Source organism: Alligator mississippiensis, chromosome 5, assembly GCF_030867095.1.
Source record: "Alligator mississippiensis isolate rAllMis1 chromosome 5, rAllMis1, whole genome shotgun sequence".
Taxonomy (NCBI): Eukaryota; Metazoa; Chordata; order Crocodylia; family Alligatoridae; genus Alligator; species Alligator mississippiensis.
Window position 1 is genome coordinate 143,221,807 of NC_081828.1, and position 18,231 is coordinate 143,240,037.

The 18,231-nt window shown below is 42.4% G+C and overlaps 1 protein-coding gene across 4 annotated transcripts in view; it reads left to right on the forward strand.

Annotated features, from left to right (window-relative positions):
- Window positions 1–18,231, forward strand: part of GADL1 (glutamate decarboxylase like 1) — a 189,874-nt gene that overhangs the window by 112,603 nt on the left and 59,040 nt on the right. For all 4 annotated transcript variants that reach the window (XM_059728824.1, XM_059728825.1, XM_006262574.4 and 1 more), the window contains 4 exons: window positions 1,254–1,318; window positions 1,572–1,653; window positions 7,232–7,431; window positions 14,360–14,411. In XM_059728824.1, the coding sequence (XP_059584807.1) occupies window positions 1,254–1,318; window positions 1,572–1,653; window positions 7,232–7,431; window positions 14,360–14,411 (399 nt within the window). The remainder of the gene's footprint in view (window positions 1–1,253; window positions 1,319–1,571; window positions 1,654–7,231; window positions 7,432–14,359; window positions 14,412–18,231) is intronic.

An 18,231-nucleotide genomic window follows, 5' to 3' on the forward strand; every position in this document is an offset into this window, starting at 1 on the left:
CAGATTAAAATGGTATATACAGGGCATGTCTACACGAGATGCTGACTACGCACTAGCCAAATAATACTGTGCAGTAGTGCATCACAGCATGGACAATGTTAATTTGCTACTGTGCAGTATTATTAGGCTACTGTGCAGTAGCATCACTTAAAAGATGTTTGCTCGCGCTACTACACAGTAACTCTGGTTACTGCGCATTTATTTAGAACTTACAAGTGCTAAATAAATATGCAATAACGACCGTGCAGTAGCATTTCATACAGATACAGCCACAAAGGGGACAAATTCTTGCTAGCGTGAGCCAGTGACCTTCCGAAGCCATTCACCATGTTCTCTAAAACTGAAGTCGGTGGAGATATTGCAGACTTACATTGATATGACTTAGTTTACAATGCTATCTTATCTTTATTGAACAAAATAGTATTACAGGGAAAGTCTGAGTAAAAATGGAAGGTTCATTTGACTTCCTGGCATGACATTAAAAAATAAAAAAAGATTCACAAAAACGTTTTTAGTTTTGGAAAAACACTTTTTGTTTGTTAAGGAATTGTGGCCATGTGAACTCAACACACCCATTTTGTGGGTGGATCATGGCCTGCATGTGGGTGGATACCTGTATCTGCCCTGTGCATATAATCCTGTATGTTTCATTGGAACTTCACACCCTCCCTGATTGTAGGGACCTTATTACAGGGTCAGCACCTTATATACTGGATTGCTTTTCTTTTTCATTAATAACTTTTCTTTTTTAACAAAATCTTTAAACGCTGAAACACAACCTACAGCCAGCCCCCCTTTTTGAGCATGGCTACATGGAAGCTCTTCACTAACTTCTGAGAACTAAAAATTCCTTGCAAATAAAAGTGGTTGGGCCCAGCCTTTCTCATACTGAATCTATGCAGTAGTCCTCCTTAGGTGCTGCTGCTGACATACTTTCAAGCATTTATGTTTTCCTTGAAACTCAGTGGTCCAAATACTGAGCTTGAGTAGAATAGAGTAGCATTAACTTGAGAAGATGAGATTGATGGAAGTGGGCCCTCTATTCAAATTGACACCAGTTAAAATGCCTTGATTTCAGCAGGGCTGAACTGAAGGCCATGAGGCCGAGTATCACACACACTTTTGAAATTCAAATTTAAATCCATTTAAAATAAAATGGATTACCGAGGCTGTATAAATAATGTGCTGGCATTATCTATGGCACCTTAGAATATACAAGTAACACTGTCTTGGTTATATAAATATCTTAACAGGCATCTTGGGGTGGCTCAGCTTTGATGTCAAGGAAGCATCGCAAGCTTCTGCATGGTATTCACAGGTAAATGTAGTTTAACAGTTCAGGGGTATGCTATGGGGGAATTCATCTGGGAAGAGCACTGCTTAAAAATCTCTTGAGTTATTTCCAAAAGCAGTAATTTATTTTTTATTATATTGAAGAGAACTGGAACTAATAATGGGGATGAGGAGAATGAAGAACTCTAATATATCCATTTGTACTGCACCTGGGCATTTATGGCTTCCTAACATGGAAGACAGGGTAGCCATTTTTTTCTCTTTGCTTAATTTCACAGGGCTGATTCTGTTGCATGGAATCCCCATAAGATGCTGATGGCAGGAATCCAGTGCTGTGCTCTTTTGGTGAAAAACAACTCTGTAAGTCCTCCCTTTTTTATGTTTTAAATGTAACTGGAGGGTGTCCTTGATGTATTGTGGGAATCATCCAGAAGCAATTGCACTGACAGTGTAGGAAAAAAAATACCTGCAAAGGAAAGAATTGCAGTAAATTTTATAAAGGCCACAAGGACATTGATAAAGGACAACGAAAAGACTTGGGTCTGAACTGACACATGATGCTGAACTCAATAGAATTATGCCAGGGTTGAACTTTGCACTGGGCATTCCTGTTACTTTAACTTATGTACCTGATTTAAATCAAATACAAAGGCTGCAGTCACAGGTGCTGAGTAAAATAGGATGCAGCACTTCAACACTATTTGGATAGCAGCAGTACTAGATCTTTATGTTATATTCATTAAACTATCAAAGCTAAATTTTGCACTCCCCTGCATAGGTGTGATAAAATGGGGAGAAAAGAGTCCAAAGTAAGGTGCCTAAGAGCATGGAAGTGGCTAAGGTGCTCATGTGGGTAGGCAGAGGTCAAGGTCATGCTTTATGTCATCCAAGTATAGTGAGATATATCTTTCTTAGCATTCATTATGACCGCTATAGGTATTGGGTTTTTATACATTCTTACTTGTATGCCAACTTCTTTCACTTTGCCAGGGTGGTCCAGGCTCCTAAGAGCCATAACTAAAACTTTAATTAAAGCTTTAAATTAAAAGGCTAACAGAAATGTTACAGTTCTCAAGCTACAGAAAATTATTAGTTTGTGCTGTGGTAGGTGTTTTGTGCTTATATTTATGCAGTTTGGGCTGCATTAATAGCAATGAGTTATTTATTTAAAACACTGACCAAATTAATTCTTGCTGTGATTCATTGACAGCCATCAGGGATGAGTTTTGGCACATACACATTCCCTGTGTGAATGCTAAATGACTCCGTGAATTGTTAATGGAATTGGTAGCCAATCACTTCTAGATCACTTGTCTGTGCCGCTCGCTAGCTTTCACCTAGTCCAGGTTTATCGGTCATTTACCAAGTCTGTGTGAAATGAGCTGATAGTCTCAATTCAGCTGGCACTGGAGAGGTGTCCACATAACTAGAATGACCTGTTGGCAATCTCAGTGAATGAGGATGGAATTAGCACAGATGCTAATCTGCTCTCTGTCTTAGAGGTGATCACTTCAAGTTATGTAGGGGACATGGCAGGACAGGACAACACTTCCTGTGCTATATTTGCACTGTGTGATTAAACAGGGGATTTACAGACCATCTGTCCCTCACCTTTCATGAGCACAGTCACTAGGAATTAAAACAAAACAAAAACAATTATTGTCTGAGGTTAGTATAAGCTCAAAATTCCAGGCCAAATCAATTGGGGGATGAATTTAGTGCTGTATTATTAATCATTTAGGTGCAAATGAAGATCCTTGTTTACAGTTAAGATACCTGGGCAGTGCACTTTAAATTCCTCCTGGGATGGGGATGTGTGACTGAGGAGGGAAGGGATATTCCAGATGCCCTCATTTTCAGAGCCGCTCCACCTTTTTGTATTAGAGTATGTTTGAACTCAGATGATTTTTGTATCCTCATTATATGGGGAGTAATGGAGAGCTGCGCCTCACCCCACCAGAGAAAATATTAATTCTAATTGATTTACTGATGCTATGTGGTTTGAAAATGTTAATAGTCCTAGAAGCTTTTCACTTAAATGTGATTGGTATAAAGCATTGCTTTAAAATGTTTTCACATACAGGATAAAAAAATATGTTGTAGTATTGTGAAATGTTTTAAAATGAGTCTCCCTGCACTGAGGTATGGGGGGAGGGTTAAATTGATTAGAATGGAATATCATTTTGACTAAAGGGAGAGAAAATGAGAGATTGGTTAATCCTCTGTTAAAGCTCAGATCAATCAAAATAGCTCTTTAGTGTTTAAAATGTTCCTGAAATGTGCAGAAAAACCCACTCAACAGCTCTTATCTTCCTTTGTATTAAGATAAAACTCCCCCATCAACGCAGTCCTACCACTGCAGTTTGAATCATGGTACCTGTCTAATTCCCCAGAGCAACATTAGGGTAGGGAAATGGACAGACATTATAAAAAAAGAACAGTAGGTAGGACATTTTTTCATTTTTTTTTAATTTTAGGAGAAATAAAAAATCAACTCCTGTATACTTTTGAGTCTTAAAATGTCAAGACCCGGAGCCTCAATTGTATGAATTGGCACAATACCGTTGAAATCACTAGACCTGTATTAGCTAAGAATCTGGCTCTATCACTTTGTACAAAGACATGAACAAACACACAGGCTTATATAAAGGAGTATTTTATACACAGTGTGAATACCATGTATGACAATGTTCTATACATTGCATAGACAGTCTATAATTACAACACTAGATCAGATTAACTAGCTAGGAACTGTAGATAGCTATTCAACTGAATAAAATGTCAATACATTTGTTAAAAAAAAAAACACCTAAAAACCCCCCACATTTAATGAATCCAACTTTAGCAGAAAATATCTTTGGTTGACATGATCCAGACGGAGAGAGATCTGAGGTATAATTTCTTTCTTTTCATTATCAGAATCATAAGGATGCCTTCTCTCTGATTTCTTTGTAGTGCAGCTGCAGCAAATGTTTTGCCTCCATTTCTTTGTTTGGTGTTCACACATCTGAGAGGACCTCCTCATTTCTTGAAGTCAATTGAAGGAATTTTAAAAATATTTATTTATGTATTGATTGTAGCATGTTTGTCAGGTTTTTTTTTTTTTCAAGTGTGCAACTTGAAAGATTTTCCTTGATGCTTCATGTAAAGCAAACAGGAAAGATATATTTTCCTTGGAAATAAATCTGTTCATTTTTTATAAATTTGAAATCCATTGATAACTCGCCATTCTAATGGAAATGGAATGAGATCAGAAGGGCTGCTGTATTTGAGTCTTTGTTCCAAGAGAAGAGCTGTTTGAATTATGTACAGTAAGGAACTGAGGTTTTTACTAATGATGCTATGGTCAATATGGGTTCTTTATTTATTTGCCTTTGATTACAGCACTGCAGCAACTAGCCATAGATTTAATCAGTGGCAAAGACTGTTTCAAAGCTTCAGGACAGACCACAGCCTACATAAAGAGAGTAGCTACTTTTAATCTGGCTTTTATAAGGAGCCATAATATAGTATATGAGCACTGTTGTTGGCTTCTAAGCAAAATATAGGAAAGGGGATGAAAGAGAGGGGAAAAAAAGATACCAACAGAAGACCTTAAATATGTTGGATGGGATAGTTCAGTGTAAAGGGTTGCAGAACTACAGCTTTCAGTCTTGGCAGAATCAGCTCCTGTTCCTTAAAGAGACCAGTTGAGCCACATGCCACTTTTTACTCTATGAGAAAAGTGATTGTTCAAAGAAGATCTTCCTTTTTTAAGATCTTTTGTGAGAATAGCAAAAGTTCTTATGGTCCTTTGTGTAGGAGTAAAAGCTTGCCCTAAAGCTTCTGGACAAAATTTTTCCTCCTGCTCTGAACAGCATGCCATCTTTTTCTTGACAGGTGCTGTGGCTGCTTTTCAGTAACTGATTCCTTTATATAATTTGGACTGTATTTTGGCATCCTTTAGGATGAAAGGCTAAAATAAAATCCAAACCTGGGAGAAAACTTGCATGTTTCTTTAAAACCCATGGATTTAGGAGGGATCATTTATCTGTCTGCAGGAGCACAGCTAGAGAAGATGGTACTGCAGGTGTTCTCACAGATTGACAGCAGGCACTGTGTTCTGTGGTGTTCCTTCTTCAGTTTGTTGCTTGAGTGCATCAGCAAGAAAGGTAGATGGAAAAGGGATGACTACCCAGTATTTCTGGGCATGGTTAAGTGAGCCATGCCCTCAGAGTCTGCTTCTGTGCACCAGCAGAGTAAAATATAATTTACTTGTTCCATCTTTTTTTTTCCATGAAGAGCCTTCCCAGGAGTTAGTACTTCATCGAAGTACTTTTAAAAACATTCTTAAACCATAAAGCCCTTCAGTTTTAGTGGTGGTGAGGTATCAAGTGATGTTGCATGCTATTCTGGGTCTTCGTGTAATGAACATAAGTAATTATCATTGGAAAAAATGATATGAGGAAACTAATTGTGTGAGATGCCATCTGGGATATAGCGAAGTTATACTTTGATAATGCAAAAGGTGATCTACCAGTGTCCAACCTTGTCCCCTTCACAGCTGAAAGTCTGCAAAAATTCAGAAGCCCATGTCAGTTTTAAATGAACATCACTGTCCCATTTCCAGGCAGTTTATTTCTTGAAGGGCCGACATTGTATTGCACCAGCAAATTACTGTATCTGGTATATGGCCAATACCAGAAGAGCAGTCTGTAATCTTTTAAAATATTAATGGGGGAGAGGAGGAACAGAAAGATCTCCATGGTGACTTGAAGTGAGGAGTAGTATCCATGTCATTTGAATGTTGTCTTGACACATTTTTCCTCGTTTTATTAGCAGTTTAAGAGTTTGTGGATTGTAATGCAGATTGAAACCTGTACGTTCTAATTACCAAAATATAGGCCCTTTCATGCAGAGTGGTGTCAGACTTCTACCATTTCAGAATCAAACTTGCAAGTGGCATAAAGAAATGAATAAAATATGAAATATACATTTGCTCAAATGGGCTGTTGACACTAGTAGAGCTGCTTCACCACTGTCAAAAAAGAAAGTCTTCTGCTGCTGCTCAGCATCTGGCTGCAGGCACATACAATCACTCCCATGCCTTCATTTAATTGCTGCCAGTACATTCAGGAGCTAATGCCTTCTGTTAGCACAGTTGCTGTAGTGAAACTATACAGACCACCAGAAACCACTGTGTGCTCTGGCAGCTTGATGGTGACTGCTGTCTTTTGTTAGATCCTCTGGTGGCCAAGTCCAGGTGTGCATAGGCATAGCCTTAGTCTAGCCAAAGATTTCTAGTTAAAACAATACTTCCTTCCTGGGTGTCCACACTGGCACCGTGCCTCATTGTATTCTAGTTTCAAACTCCTTACCTTCGTCTTCCAGGCTCTGTAGATCTCTGCTTCTGCTGCATCTCAGCGTTCCTTTTCTTCCATTTTAACAACCGGAGTACAATACAATAAACTGTCTTGTTGAAGTCGTCTTCTATATGTGAAGAGTGGCAGAACTTTGAAGACCTACATCTGCAGGCAGGACACAAAACTGCAAATGAATACGTCAGTGACATTTCTTCTAACATATAGGCAGCTGCAGGAGGATCGTGTTCTATGTTTTTGGGCAACTGTTTCTGCAGATAAGCAGATCCAGAGACTCTTCTTACAGCCTGCTTCTGTGGGGCTGATACAGAGCATTTCCTCGCAACCTTTAGCTGTTCAGTGGCAATATGAATCCTGGTCCCACTGAAGGCAGAACCTCTGTTGACTTCGTTGGGGCCAGGATCTTAAGCAGGCCTCCTATGTTGCATGGAGGGCCTAGCGCGGGTCCATGTTGTTACAGAAGAACTTTGTCACAGAGAGAAAAAGATCTGGAAGTTGTTTTACTACTTATGTTTATGATGCTTAAAGGATTTTCAAATGCCTGAAAGCAATCTGAACTTCTTTTTTGTTTAAAATAGGACCTGCTTAAGAAATGCTACTCTGCCAATGCCTCGTACCTGTTCCAGCAGGACAAGTTCTATGATGTCAGCTATGATACAGGAGACAAGTCAATCCAGTGCAGCAGGCGGCCAGATGCATTCAAATTCTGGATGACGTGGAAGGCTTTGGGAACTACAGGCCTTGAGGAAAGAGTGAACAGGGCACTAGCCTTAGCGAGGTATTTTTATCTCAAATTTGAGATTGGGGTTTTTTTTGGTTTGGGGGCAGAGGTTTAGATAATTGACTGAAATTTTCATAACAATGTCCTAACTGGAATCAGTTAAACTGTTGTAATTTTTTTTCTCTGTGCTTTCAAATAATCTATTAATAATAAAAAATGAATAGACGATCAGTGCCATATTCTTAAAAAATGTATGTTGAAAAGGAAACTATCAAACCATATTAGACCTAAACTTGACAATCTCAGAAACTGATTTAGGGCAGTAATGGATGCCCTCTTTATTTCAAAGACCTTATTTGGAATTAATTGTACCACTTCTTCATTTACAAAAAACATAATGAGCTAGATTCTGAATCGTGACTCACAGGAGATAAATTTGTTATTTTCCTTCTGTCTGCTTCATGCTAGAGGCTTTGCTAAATGCCTGTATGCTTGAGAAATTCATAGGAGAAAGCTGCAACCTATCTGGGCCCTCTTATGCCACCAAATTTCTATCTGTATTGATATTACCCCTCCCCACAAATTCTTCCAGTGCAGGCAAGGTTGTAATGTATACAACTATGAGGCTCTTGAAAGTCAAATGGTTTAGCCTGGGTTTAAAAATGGATATTGGAATTACAACATTGGATCAGTGAGATTTTCCAGTAAATTAATGTCCTGTCCCGAAAAGTGGCCAGTATACCCTGCATCACAGGTGGATGCAGCTATAGAATGTAGCTGTGGAATAACATGTCGGTAGGAATGTGTTGTTTAAAACCCAGTCCAGTAAAGGATGGCCTATATTCTGAAGCAAGCCATTAAAAATAAACAAACAGTGATAGTATAATTGTGAATGTTCTTATCTTTACAAATATCCATTTTTTTTTTCTTCTTCTATTGCATTGAGTTTGTGGCAAGCAGTTCCACAAGCTAAGCTTGCATTGTGTCAGACTCTCTGGAACACTTCCAAGAGTCTCTGGGAAAGAAGTTATTTATAAAGGATTTTTTTTCCAAGACAAGAAATGGGCTAATATGGCACCAACCTTATTCAAATAATTCTTTTAAAACTGATTAGCCTTTTCCTTTTTTGTCTGTGCCTGTTTAGTGCCTGGCATAATGGAGTCCTGATCTATAATTGGAGCTCCTAAGCCTTATTACAATACAAATGGTAACAATCAGCCCTATGCTGTTAACTTTTTATTTGATTCCAAAAAGCATGTCAAGGAGAATAATAACCTACTATTTACATTGCAGCATTTCAAAGGGACTGCCCTTCTTTAATAATGCCATACAACATGAAAGTGAAACCATTAATGTTGAAGCAGGAGCCTTGATGCTCTTGCTACTTTTAAGGTAAGGTAGACTGCAGAGGAAGCAGTCTGCAGGTGTGGCAGGAGGCAATCAGGAGTGACATGACCCAAAAAGGGTCATGGCTTGCAGGATATAACACAGGGCTTGAGCATGGCAGCCAGTTTAGCTTTGGGGTCATGGAGAGAAGAGCTCTTGAGCACGCTGCATGAGGACTCTGATAGCACCCGAACTGCCTGGGTAAGACACCTTAAGGGCTGGGGAAGAAGACAGCATTAGGGCTGGGGACTGGTGCTTTAGGGATTGAAACTGTAGGGGCAGTAGAGGTTTCATTTGGCCCAGGGTGGTGATTCTCAGCCAGGGTGCCATTGTGTTAGCTCTGTTTGGTGTGCAGACTTAATTCACAAGCTAAACCTAGACATTTCAAATGGGAACCCCTCGTGTTAAAAACAATCTAACCTGCTCTGGTCTTTCTGAGTTCTTTGCAATGGAAAAGTTGCTCTATTCTTTTTTCATAGTCAAAATAAGAATGAAAACTAAGAGCTGACAATTTTCGAGGGTGCCTTGAGTCTAACAATGTTGAGAATCACTGCAGTAGAGGGAATATACTGAAAACTAAATCTAATCTTATGATTTGGCTGTTTAAGCATCCCTAGACTGTTCAGAGTAAATTGGAATTTGTTTTCATTCTGGGGTATTCTATTATTCTGCGTATGTGCAGAATGTGTCAGTTCATTCCACTATCAGGAAAAGAATTCAGCCTGAGAAAGGTCATTGGCCAAGGTCATCTGGCTGAGAATACACAGATTAATGATCCTTCTGGGATCAATACTTCCTTTGATAGTTAGGAGTTAGTTGGTAGTGTTTCTAAGTAAAAGTGACTTCTCTTTTTTAAAGAAGAAAATTACCGTCATCAGATAATGACTAGGAGAGAGATTCTGTACAGTAGCTGCTTTGCTATCTTGGGCACTGGCATTTTGCAGCTGAGACATCACTTTTCCTTGGCACTATGCCAGGTTTCTTAACTACATGACCAGCTGGGCAGCCTTTCTTGTGATATGTTACAGTAGACTGTACTTTGATGTTGCAAAGATAGTATTTCAGTGTTCCTGAATATAGACCTGACTTAATTCTGGAGCTCATCCACTGACCTTATAACTTGAGGGTAAGAATTTTTTCCACTGCCTGGCTGAAGCTGCAAAGATTTTAGGCTGATTGCAGTACTGTATTCCTTTTGCACTGAGATTCTGCCCAATGGCTATTTTATTGATTTCTTCCTCTTTATAGGTGAATCATATTTTCATTGCATTAGATGGGATTAGATAAATTCAGAGTTTTCCTAAGCTATTTACTTGAAAGGATTTCTTTTTTTTTCTTCTTCTTCTTCTTTTTTTTTTTTTAATAGAGTGCTCAGCTGATTGCTCTGGAGATTTTCTCTACATTTAGGCCTACTGGCAAAGAATTAGATTCTCTCCACTTTCTTTTTGCTTTATGAAGTAAAGTGTATTTTAAAGTAGTAAGTCACATAACTGTGTTCATCTCAGCATGTTGTGAAAACAGCATCATATTCCTCCAGGTTTTGTCAATTCTGCTGGACTGTCTTCTTTCTGAACAGAAAGATCTAGCTTTGTTTACCTAGGGCACCCCTTGATTTCTGCACTTTTAATTATTTCAAGCACTACATGTTTTCTGTGCACTGAGATGAAGTTGTCTCAGTCTTCAACAAGGCCAGCTCCTTCTGTCATTCCACAGCCACAAGGTAAAATGAATATAGTTCTGCTATCATCTATGGAAAGGTGCAGAGAAAATGGACACCAAATGGACCTGGTAAGATGGTTACCTTTTAAGGCCATTGGCAGTGTTGTGTGACACATTGGGTGTCAGTGAAGCACAGACCACTGTTAATCTTGTTCTTGTGTCACAGGGTGGTAAAAAATAAATTAAAATGTTAGCCAGGGATGATATGGAGCTATTTTATATTACTTAACGTCTTGGAATCATAGAACTGTAGAAAATTAGGGTTGGAAGGGACTTGAGAAGGTCATCTAGTCCAACCCCTGATCAAAGCAGGAGGATCCCCAACTATATCATCACAGCCAAGGTTGTGTCTAGCCAGGTCTTAAAAACCTTCAAGGATGGAGATTGTACCATCTCTCTGGGTAGCCCGTTCCAGTGCTTCACTACTTTCCTAGTGAGAGACATTTTCCTAATATCTAATCTAAACTTCCCTTGCTGCAACTTGAGACCGTTGTTTCTTGTTCTTCATCTGCCTCCGCTGAGAACAGTCTAGCTTCATCCTATTTGTAATCATCCTTCAAGTATTTGAAGGCTGCAATTAAATCCACGCTCAGTCTTCTGTTTCCAGACTAAATAAGCCGAGTTCCCACAGCCTATCCTCATAAGTTACATGCCCCAGCCCCCAACCATTTTTGTTGCCTCCACTGGATTCTTCCCAATTTGTCCACATCCTTTCTGAAGTGGGGGTTGAAAACTGGACACAGTACTCCAGATGTGGCCTCACCAGTGCTGAATAGAGGGGAATAATCACGTCTCCTGATATGCTGGCAAAGCTTTTGCTAATGCAGCCCAGTATGCTGGGCTTCTTTGCAACAAGGGCACACTGTTGGCTCATATTCAGTTTATTGTCTACTGTAACCCCAGGTCCTTTTCTGCAGAGCTGCTGCTTAGCCAGTCAGTCTCCAGCCTGTACCAGTGCATGGGATTGTTCTGTCCTAAGGACTTTCCACTTGTCCTTACTGAACCTCATGAGACTTCTTTGGTCCAATCCTCCAATTTGTTTAGGTCACTCTGAATCCTAGCCTTATTCTCCAGTGTGTCTACTCCACCCCAGCATGGTGTCATCCATAAATATGCTGAAGGTGCACTCCATCCCATCTTCCAGATTATTGATGAAGATTTTGAATAAAACTGGCCCCAGGACCAACCCCTTGGGCATTCCACTTACTGGCTGCCAACTAGACATTGAGCCATTGATTATACTACCCTTTGAGCCAGATGATCCAGTCAGTTTTCTGTGCACCTTGCAGTCCATTCATCCAATTGTACTTAGCTTGACTTGTACTTAGCTTGCTTGCAAGGATGGTGTGGGAGACTGTATCAAAAGCTTTGCTAAAGTCAAGGTGCATCATGTCTGCTGTTCTCCCCACATTCTCAGATCTAGTCATCTTGTCGTAGAAAGCAATCAGGTTGGTCAGGCATGACTTGCCCTTGGTGACTTCATTCTAACTGTTCCTAATCACCTTCTCCTTTTAAAAGTACACTAAGCTGTCTGCAATTGGCAGCTGATATCAAGCTGAGTGCCCCAGGGGGTTGATCCTGGGGCCAATTTTGTTCAATAGCTTCATCAACGACATGGAAGATGGAATGGAGTGCACCTTCACCAAGTTTGCAGATGACACTGAACTAGGGGGAGTTGTAGATGTGTATCTTCTCCAAGTGCTTAAACACATCTTGCTGATGCTATTGAAGGCAGGGTTTTTCTACATCATAAAAATGAAAGGGTTTCCTTTTTTTAATGATTTTTTAAAAAAGAAATGCTGCCCATTCCAATGTAGGACATCTTCTGAACAAACTGCTTTATGTGCTGGCTGCTAGTTTTGTGATGAGGACATATGTCTCCCGGTCACTGGGTCAGGAGTTATGCTAGTGATTTAAGTCAGAATTGAATAAGAGAATTTAGAACCCATACTTCATAGTGAGAATGCAGTTGGGAAGATCCCCATCTATACAGTTAAATACAGCTTTCAGTAGTGTGCAGTGCTGACTGCAATACTTTGTCACAGCAGTTGGTTTATATGGCTATATGCCAGGGGGTAAGGTGTCACATGCACAAGTCTTGTTAACAACAAACAACATAGCAACTCCCCATGCTCTGCTTTGAAAAATGCATTGTCCTTAGAGTATTATTTATTGAGTCCCTGGCCAAGCAATCTATGCAACATTGCAGTGAAAGTGCCAGAATGTGATAATAAAGCTCTGTTAGTGGTGCTGATGTTGTGACTATTTTCTAGCATGAATGTAGGCAACAGAAAGATGGCATTTTTGCCAGATTTTTCTCTCTCCAGCTGCTTCTGCTTGCTTTATGCACTGATGACTATATAGTAAAGCAGTTGCTACTGTGGTAGATCAGTGAAGCTTACAATTCTAACACGTGCAATTCAATGTACCGTAGTTACTCGATTCTAAGATGACCTTGAATTTAAGATGACCCCCCCAATAATTAGATTCTATATATGGAAAATTGTAATTTTGTTTTAAGTTTTCTTGTCTAGAATCTAATTATTGAGGGGTTGTCTTAAATTTTTCGCAAGCGCTCCTGCAGCAAGAAAACTGCAGCAGGGGGGCAGGCAATGGGAAAAGTAGAAATGATAGGACAGGTGGAGGGGAAGCAGAAGTAGGGGAAAGCAGGGGCAAGGAGTAGGAGTCAGGGAAAGCACGGACAAGTGGGGGAAAGCTGAGGAAAGGGAAAAGCAGGGGTGGGGGAGCAGGCATCCTGTCACTCATCCCTTTGCCTCTCTGGTCACTACCACCCTGCCATTACCTCCTCCTCATCCTGCTTTCTGAACTATCTGGGCACTGGTGGCAGTTGTGCTGGGAGTCTGGCTTGGCACCTCATAGATTTCTCCTTCCCTGCCCTGCTCCCTTTCCCTCTGCCCCTTCTGTTGGGAGACAGGGGAAGGAGTGGGGGGAGGGAGCAGGAAAGGGAAGCAGAAATCTGTGGGGTATCAACAGCACCATACCTAGACTCCCGGTGGCCCTGGGTGAACTTTTAGTATCTGTTTCCCCCTTCTCCTGAGATAATGATAATAACAGTCGGACAACAGAAAAAAAAAATTACTATTTTCAGGCTCCCTTTCTGTCTGGGCCCTGGGTGGCTGCCCAGTTCATCCATGCCTGTGTCTGGCCCTGGGTATCAAGCTGGGCTCCCAGCACAGCTGCTTCATGCAGTGTGGGGCAGGCTGGAGATCAAAGCAGCAGCATGCAGACTCTTCCTTCCCTGTCTGGCTTTTTGCCAGCAAGGGAGGGGAAGGGAGTGGGGAGGGAATCTAGGAAGGGAGCAGAGCTGCTGCTGCACATTGCTGTGCCATACCTGTCACAGCTGGGGTCCCTGCACAGCTACTTCTCTTACCTTCCAGTTGTGACACTTCATTCTAAGATGAGGTTTTGTTTTCCTCATGATGAACAAGGAGAAAAACCTCATTGTATAATCAAGTAAATATGGTAAATTGAATTTTGTTCTATTTGTGGGATTCATTTAGGATGGTGGTTGTAAGGTCATGGAATGAAGTGCATCAGCACCTTCTGATAATTCTGCAGTTGCACTCATTAAGCAGTATGTTAACTTAGAGTATGTTAACACATAGAGTTAAGTCTACAGCAAACAACAAAACTAATGCGACAGAGCTTTTGAGTGCCAAACTACTTAAATCAGGCACTGTATAATTTTTTCCCTATAAGTACCTCCTATTGAAGTCTGTTCAGGTGTGGACTTATCTGCACACATCCCCATCCCCTGGATCCAATGGTGTTTTCTAGAGCTGGTATGTGTAGCAGGGAGAGATTATATTAAGTTCTACAAAGCTTACATTTTGTAAAAAAAAAATGTGTTTAATTACAGATACCTAGTAGATGAAATTAAGAAGAGAGAAGGATTTCGGCTTCTGTTGGAGGTATGTGAAAATAGAATTCAGAGTTTTTGTTTTTGGCATATTTTTGTGGTGTGCTAATTTGGTATTTTGGGTGAGTATTTCAATAAACCTTTTAAACAGCTGGCATATGGGAATATTAAAACATTATCTCCAGGCAATATTCCACATCATTCATTCATCTATTTCCCCACATATAGCCCTGTCTTACTCTCACCACCTATGGGCATGTGTAAACAAAATGGGGGCGCTAAATTGAAGCGGTGGCTTTAAAAAAAACACTACTTCAATTTAGGGCTGATTAAACCCCCATGTTGTGCACACACCCTGCTGACTTACCTGCCTCTCCAGTGGGGACAGGAGGGCGAGCTGCCGGTGGGTGAAGTGGTCCCTGGCCTGCGGGGGGTAGGGAGTGGGGAAGGGGCTGGGGCTTCCCCCACGGCAGCGGCGGTTCCCCCTCCTTTAGGTGGCACCTGCCTGTAGGCACCTGGCTTGGATGGCCCCGGGGGGCACCGCAGCTGCGGAGGGAAGCACTGGGCCCCCACACAGCTCAGGCAGGCAGGCAGGCTGTGGTGGGGGGGAAGATCAATCTCACCCCTTTTCGTGGGAGGAGCCTGCTTTCCCCAACTGCTGTCAGGCTGTCTGTAGGGCTTCCTACAGAGTTGCAGAGCTGCAAAGAGCTCAGTGCTTCACTCTGCAGCTGTAGGGGCAGCAAACTAAAACTCCTTCAAGGAGTTTTAGTTTGCTGCCCCCCAGGTCATTTAAGGCGCATTACACTGCCAAATTTCCTACAGCAGCTGGAATTAATGCACAATACTCTGCCAATGCGTGCAAACACCGACACCATAAAGTGATGCAAAAGCATTTAGCCCATTTTAAAGTGTTGTGCACACATGCCTCTCATTTCATCTACATACAGCCCATGTCAGCAATGCTCCAAAATCGCAATGGGAAAGAGGACAGAGGTTCATAGATTTCATAGACATTAGGGCTGGAAGGGACCTCGGAAGATCATCGAGTCCAGCCCCCTGCCCAAAGGGCAGGAAGTCAGCTGGGGTCATAGGATCCCAGCAAGATAAGCATCCAGTTTGCTCTTGAAGGTGTTCAATGTAGGCGCTTCAACCACCTCCGGTGGCAGGCTGTTCCAGACCTTGGGGGCTCGGACAGTAAAGAAATTCTTCCTTATGTCCAGCCTGAAATGGTCTTGTAGTAGTTTATGACCGTTCGACCTAGTCGTCCTCCCTTGGGGCGCTCTGGTGAACAAACATTCCCCCAGATACTGGTGGTCACCCCTGATAAACTTATAGGTGGCCATCAGATCACCCCTGAGCCTGCGCTTTTCCAGGCTAAAGAGCCCCATGGCTCTCAGCCTGTCATAGATTCATAGATGTTAGGGTCAGAAGGGACCTCAATAGATCATCGAGTCCGACCCCCAAATCGTAGGGGTCATCGTAGGGTCTGCTTCCCTGACCTCTGATCATGCGCGTGGCTCTTCTCTGGACTTTCTCAAGCTTCTCCACATCCTTTTTGAATTGTGGAGCCCAAAACTGGACGCAGTACTCCAGCTGCAGCCTCACCAAGGCCGAGTACAAGGGGAGAATGACGTCCTGGGATTTGCTTGAGAAGCATCTATGGATGCAAGCCAGTGTTTTGGTCGCTTTACTAGCCGCAGCATCGCATTGCAGGCTCATGTTCATCTTGTGGTCAATGATGACCCCCCAAGTCTCTTTCTTGCATAGTGCTAGCCAGCATAGCACTGCCAAGCCTATAAGGATGCTGCGAGTTTTTCTTCCCAAGGTGGAGATCCTTGCATTTATCGGTGTTGAACACCATCAGATTCTCGTCCGCCCACTTGCTGAGCCTGTCCAGGTCAGCCTGGACCACCCGCCTGTCTTCTGGTGTGGATGCTTTGCCCCAAAGTTTGGTGTCATCGGCGAACTTGGCCAGTCCGCTTCTGACTCCAGTGTCCACATCATTAATGAAGATGTTGAACAATATGGGTCCAAGGACAGAGCCTTGGGGGACCCCACTGGTCACAGGACACCATGATGAGTGACTTCCATGAATTACTACCCTCTGGGTCTGACCATGGAGCCAATTTTCCAGCCAGTGGATCGTGGTGGACCCAAGGCGACAATTGGCCAGTTTCACCAAGAGGTGATCATGGGGATACCAGATTAAAGGCTTTTTTGAAGTCAAGATATATGACATCAATCTATTCTCCCTTGTCCAGGTGATAGGTCACCTGGTCGTAGAAGGAAATGAGATTGGTCAAGCAAGACCTACCCGCGACAAACCCGTGCTGGCTATCCCTTAAGATGTTGGCGTTGGCCAGTCCATTAAGGATGGCCTCTTTAATATATTTTTCTAAGATCTTCCCCAGGATAGAAGTCAGGCTGATGGGCCTATAGTTAGCCGGATCCACTTTCCTCCCTTTCTTGAAGATAGGCACCACATTAGCCTTCCTCCAGTCTTCGGGCACTACACCAGAGCGCCAAGAGTTTTCAAAGATCCATGCTAGAGGCTGGGCTATGATGCTCGCCAGCTCCTTGAGTACCCTGGGGTGTAGATTGTCAGGGCCGGCTGACTTGAAGGTATCCAGCTTCTCAAGATGTTCCTTCTTGAGGTCAGCATTAATGGAGGGCAGGCGATCACCCTCACCCGGACTTCCCTGTCCCGTAGCGGGCATGGGCGTCCCATGGGGCTGATGAAAGACCGACGCAAAGTACCCATTTAATAGGTTGGCTTTTTCCTGGGCGTCAGTTGTCAGTTGCCCCATCTGGTTCAGCAGGGGTCCAATGTTGCCCCTGCTTTTCCTCCGGCTCCCCACATATCTGAAAAAGGACTTTTTATTGTCCTTGATACTCAAAGCTAGTTGGAGTTCAGCTGCAGCCTTGGATTTCCTGGTATGCTCCCTGCAGGACCGGACCAATGCAGAATAATCCTTCTTGGAGGTGACTCCCATCCTCCATCCTTTGTAGGTGTCAGCCTCTGGCTAAAAACTGGAGCTCACTGGAAATTTTCAGCTGAAATATTTTTGTCCTGAAAATGGACTTTTCTTTATAAAGGTTTGGGCAGAGGGGGACCTCTTCTTCCACTCCCCAAAACTTCAAGCACAAACTGTCAGCATTTTGCATCCAGCTTTATTGGCATTTTTTTTTTAAATTTATTTCTTGTTGTTGAAAATCTTTATGGAGAATGAATTGAGCATCTTCTCTCAGCTATTTAGCCAACGAGGGTTTGAACAGACATAACATTTGAACCATTCCAAAAATGTCACTGAGTGGGTTTGCAGTTGTCCCAGGTCTGAGATGTCCACACATACATTGCGAAGGCATTCCAAGTAGAGCTGTTGCCTTTTAGATATTGCAGTGCTGTCAAGCTGGCACCACAGGGTGGTAGTGAGTACCCAGCCCAATTGCAATTTTCTGCTCCCCCTTCTCGTTAACACTGAGTTCAATAATGGCCTGTTCCTGCACTTTGCTGAAATCTGTGTGGTAGTACTCTGCCTGGGAGTGCCTACTTGTGTGTGTTTAAGGCAGTGGTAGACTGCCTGGACCCCTGCATCCCATGTGCCTGGGGGTTGGGGCTCAGGGCACAGCTTTAAAGAGCTGGTCAGTTTTCTTCCATTGGTTGCAGTGGTGTCCTTGGGTGGCTCCTGGAACCGTCAGGTCCCAGGTACACACATGCAGGGGTCCAGGTCTCTCCCACTTGGCCACCTCCCACCCCAAATAAGCCTGGGATGCATGGAAACTTGGTCAGTTGTCACCAACAGAAGGAACTTGACCAGCTCTAAAAGTGACAGAGCGCTGCTCCCAGGGCCACCAGCTAGGGCATTGCTGTC